This window comes from Saprolegnia diclina, assembly GCF_000281045.1.
Source record: "Saprolegnia diclina VS20 unplaced genomic scaffold supercont1.32, whole genome shotgun sequence".
NCBI classification, from domain to species: domain Eukaryota; phylum Oomycota; class Saprolegniomycetes; order Saprolegniales; family Saprolegniaceae; genus Saprolegnia; species Saprolegnia diclina.
The window spans coordinates 1-3,798 of record NW_008246099.1 but is presented as its reverse complement, the minus strand read 5'-3'; the positions used below and the strand labels follow the sequence as shown (position 1 = coordinate 3,798).

General features: G+C 59.9%; 3 protein-coding genes across 4 annotated transcripts; 1 reads left to right on the top strand and 2 right to left on the bottom strand.

The window, feature by feature from the left end:
- Window positions 1-480: 480 nt before the first annotated feature.
- On the top strand, window positions 481-1,843 carry SDRG_09769 (the record flags this gene model as incomplete). Of its 2 annotated transcripts, XM_008615721.1 has the most annotated exons (3): window positions 481-590; window positions 789-1,078; window positions 1,131-1,843. In XM_008615721.1, the coding sequence occupies exons 1-3, from the start codon at window positions 515-517 to the stop codon at window positions 1,758-1,760; spliced, it is 996 nt and encodes a 331-aa protein (XP_008613943.1). In that variant the 5' UTR covers window positions 481-514. The 2 variants fall into 2 exon arrangements, with proteins under 2 accessions (XP_008613943.1, XP_008613942.1); XM_008615720.1 differs by having other exon boundaries at window positions 515-1,078; window positions 1,131-1,760.
- A 787-nt stretch (window positions 1,844-2,630) lies between these two features.
- SDRG_09768 (hypothetical protein) lies at window positions 2,631-2,934 on the bottom strand (the record flags this gene model as incomplete). The annotated part of the gene is made up of 2 exons (XM_008615719.1): window positions 2,631-2,792; window positions 2,839-2,934. 2 exons carry the CDS (start codon window positions 2,932-2,934, stop codon window positions 2,631-2,633), a joined length of 258 nt encoding a protein of 85 aa, XP_008613941.1.
- Window positions 2,935-2,999: 65 nt separating this feature from the next.
- SDRG_09767 (hypothetical protein) lies at window positions 3,000-3,795 on the bottom strand (the record flags this gene model as incomplete). Its single annotated transcript, XM_008615718.1, has 4 exons — window positions 3,000-3,278; window positions 3,327-3,473; window positions 3,514-3,604; window positions 3,653-3,795. The coding sequence occupies 4 exons, from the start codon at window positions 3,793-3,795 to the stop codon at window positions 3,000-3,002; spliced, it is 660 nt and encodes a 219-aa protein (XP_008613940.1).
- Window positions 3,796-3,798: the final 3 nt, after the last annotated feature.

The following is a 3,798-nucleotide window of genomic DNA, read 5'->3' as shown; positions in this document are numbered from 1 at the left end:
GTTTGGATCCATGGTTTGGATCGTTTGGCCATCGATCAATCCAACACCCTCTTCCGCTCAGTGTCTCTGAGCTCTGTCTCTAGTAGTCGCCGGCGTCGTCGAAAGCGTTGTCATGTCACTGGCCTTCTCGGACTCGGGCGTCGTCATCAGTGATGACGACGACGATCGTCATCGTAGCGGTGACACCACATCGCACGTCTGCGAGGAAAAGTAGCTAGCTGGTGGCGTGCGCATCTTGCCGCTGCGTTGTTTACTTGGGTTTTGTATGGTCCCTCGGTGGGGATGGTGGCGCATTTGTATTTTCCTATCACATAAAATGACATTCCAGCGCAAAATAAAATGACGTGGTACTGAAACGCCTGTCCTGTCGCCCGCGACGCGATTAAAAAGAGTAGATACTCGAGTCGAAGGGTTCTATATTATTTCGCTAACCCTAATCGCCGTTGAAGTGGGCCACTCGACTTGCGCATCGTCGGTCCAGTCACTTTCACAAACGCCGTCTTCGAGAACCTCCATGACCACTGACCACTGCGCCAAGCGCCCGAAGCTCTCGGAGTCGACGCCGAGTGACGAGTCGACGATGCACCGAGGTCACGCCGAGAACGCGGCGGCTGTCCCGCCGATGCAAATCGACTGGCTGACCACGATGGAGAAGATGCGCGCGTGGCGACAGCAGCTCGTGCGCTGGCTTCATCAGTTCGACCTGATGATTACCGATATGGAGAAGCTGGTCTTCTGCCCGAAGCTCTCGGAGTCGACAGCGAGCGACGAGTCGACGATGCACCGAGGTCACACCGAGAACGCGGCGGCTGTACTGCCGATGCAAAGCGACGGGCCGGCCACGATGGAGAAGCTGCGCGCGTGGCGACAGAAGCTCGTGAGCTGGCATATTTTGATCGAGCCGAGCATAACCGCTGTGGAGGACCTGGTCAATGAGGGCATCGAAGGCCCCCAGGACATTCCCGCGATCCAAGACATGTTCGCACTCATGGCGTGGTCCTGTGCAGATTTCTCGGCGTGGTTTGACGTGCTCGTGAACTACGTCATGGCGATGGTGCCGAAGACAGCGATCTTTACGGTGCGTGTGTAATCCTCGTATACGATCTCAATGGCTTATGCACCGCCTGTAGGCGCGCTACTCGTATCCGACGGCGATGCTCTTGACAGAGCACAAGCTCGACGCGGTGACCTCGACGGACGAGGTCGACCCGACCACGTATTCCTCAGACGCGTTCAAGCGTGGAGAGATCGGCGGCTATCTTTACTTCATCAACGAGCGCTCGGGGGCGCCGATGGTCGAGGAGGACCCGCTGTGGGTCGAGCCCAACGATGCGTATGCGCGCTTCATTGCATTGATCGCCCAGCGCTGCGCCATCGGCATCAAGTTCGCCAAGGCCGGCGTCATCATGGCCGCGGAAGCCACGACGGTCGGTGGACTCGCGCCATTCCCGCTGCATCCTTCGGTCATCGCAGCCATCGAGATGGGCTTTGAAGCGCTCAAGTGCGCGATGGCGATGCCGGAAGAAGTCGAACGCTGCGAACGAGAGCTCGCCACAGCGTTGCGCAGCCGCTTGGCCGCGACCGACACCTACGGCGAGTACCAAGGTCTCGTCGAATATGTTCGGGAGGACGGCGAGCACGTCTCGGAGCCCAAGGAACACCGCACGACGCCTGTCACTACTGCCAGCATTGCGCCATCGACAAGCCGCGAAACGCCCGAAGACGCGTCGGCTGCCGAGACCAAGGTCGCCGACGCGTAGCACGCCAGCTACCATTGCATTTCAGTAGGAGGATCGCTTTCGTGTAGTTAATTCTTCATGGAATCGCGTGCATTGTCATCAGAGCCTGCTATTTCTGCGCGTGGCGTCGGAATCGAAGCGGTCGATCGTCGACATGTACTAGGGCGACAGAAGCAAAAGGCCACCGCTGCTCTCAACACGTCGAGATACCGAGCATCAACATAGACGACCATGCGCAGCCCTCTGTGCACGCGCTCCTTGTAATACGGCGTGTTGCGGAACTATCGAGTCGACGCGAATGACCCTATCCACGGCGATGAGAAGTTGAAGACGCTACGCTACGTGATGGTCCTTTGCGTCACCGGCGATGGGCACAATCGCTCCCTCGCCGCCCGGTAGCTTACTCATAGTGCTTGTCTCTGGCAGCTCAGGCGCAGTAGCATGGTAGCGACGCGCTTCCGTGCGTCGCGGCCGAGGAACGTCCGAGACCCGAACGCTCCGACGCTTCCGCGCACTTGTCTGAGTGCAAAACGGGCAGCGCCAAGCTCTGCAACATCTGACATCTCCACTGCACCAAGCTGTGTTTGTTCTTCTCCACCACTGCGCGACTGCACCGACTGCGCAAGCGACAGCAAATGTCGAGCCGACGGCCGACCAAGACACCATGCGCCGCTGTTCGTCGAGCGTGAACGGAGCGATGCTCGACTGTCGCCGGGAGCGTTCGGCTCATCTGAGAAGGCGCCCGAGCGCAAGCTCCATGTCAACGACTTTGACTCATTGGCAACGGCGAAGGTCATGTTCGTGCGCGGCGCGACCGAGAAGAACGCCACATGCTTTTTGCAAACGTCGACGGAAGCAAGTCCCTACGCAAGGAAAGAAGCGAAACGTCGTTCATGTGAATCGGGCCAAGTCGACGCCACGCTCCTCATCGCCATCGACTACCTTGACCATGCGGAGCGCCTTCGTCACCGTCGCAGCGTCCATGCGGTGCAAGGCTTCCACACCGGCGATCGGCCAGAGTCCGTCCCAGTAGCGCGGGTTGTCGAGGAGCGTCTTGGGTCCTTTGAGGGCGTCGTCGGGCACGGAGGAAGCAGAGGACGTCCATGGGCGCATCCATGGACGTGATGACCTCATGGACGATCGGCGACAGCTGCCATGGCGGCGTCGCCGCCCGCGCGCGCTTGGCCTCGGTCATGCTGATGCTGGCTGGAGCTTGCCGCGGTTTCGAAATCGGTGTGCGGAAATGGTGTGAAAGAGATGTTAAATGGTGTGAAATCGTGGAAAACCGTGTGAAAATGTATCGGTCTGGAAGTCGTCGCCCGCGGCCCCGAGCGCCCGCGCCTTGCGGCTCAGCGCATCCACGAGCGCCGCCTTCTCAGCGTCCTTGGTCTTGCGCACCTTGGCGGCCGCCGCGTCGTTCGGAAGCAGCTTGAGCCCGTAGTGGGCCGCCAGCGCATCGGCGTCAATCGCTGCGAGCACAGCGTCGGCCGCCTCGACAACCTCGGCGTGCGCGTCGTGCTTGTAGTGATGGAGCCGCGCCTGTTGCAAACTTGTTGTAGCACGTCGAGAGGTCGGTGGCGCTAGTACCTGGAGCAGGGGCAGGTGTGTCGGGTACGTCTCGTTGAGCACGGTCCAGCGGTCAAGAAACGCGTCTTTGCCCTGGAGCTTGACAACGCGCGCGACAAGAAGGTCGCGCACGGCGTCGTTCGCGAGCTCGTCTTCCGAGCGCACGTCCTATTGCTCCATCAGATGCGATTTGCGTGTAGAGTACTACCTCGGGCACCACCGCCTCGGGCTCCTTGACCGGCGTCGGCGCCGACGGCACCGTGTACGTCAGCGAAAAGCCATCGGGCTTTTGCGAGACACTAGACTCATGTCAACAATCATTGTACAATCGAAACGATGGACGATACCCCTTGAAGTGGTTGTGCTTTTGGCCGTACGTGATCGAACCTGCCAGCGTGTCGCCGGCGGCGAGACCCTTGGGGAGCTTCTCGAACGCCGGTTCCCCCAAAAAGACGGTCGAGTACACGCCCTTCTTGAGCGTCCTAGTCATAGA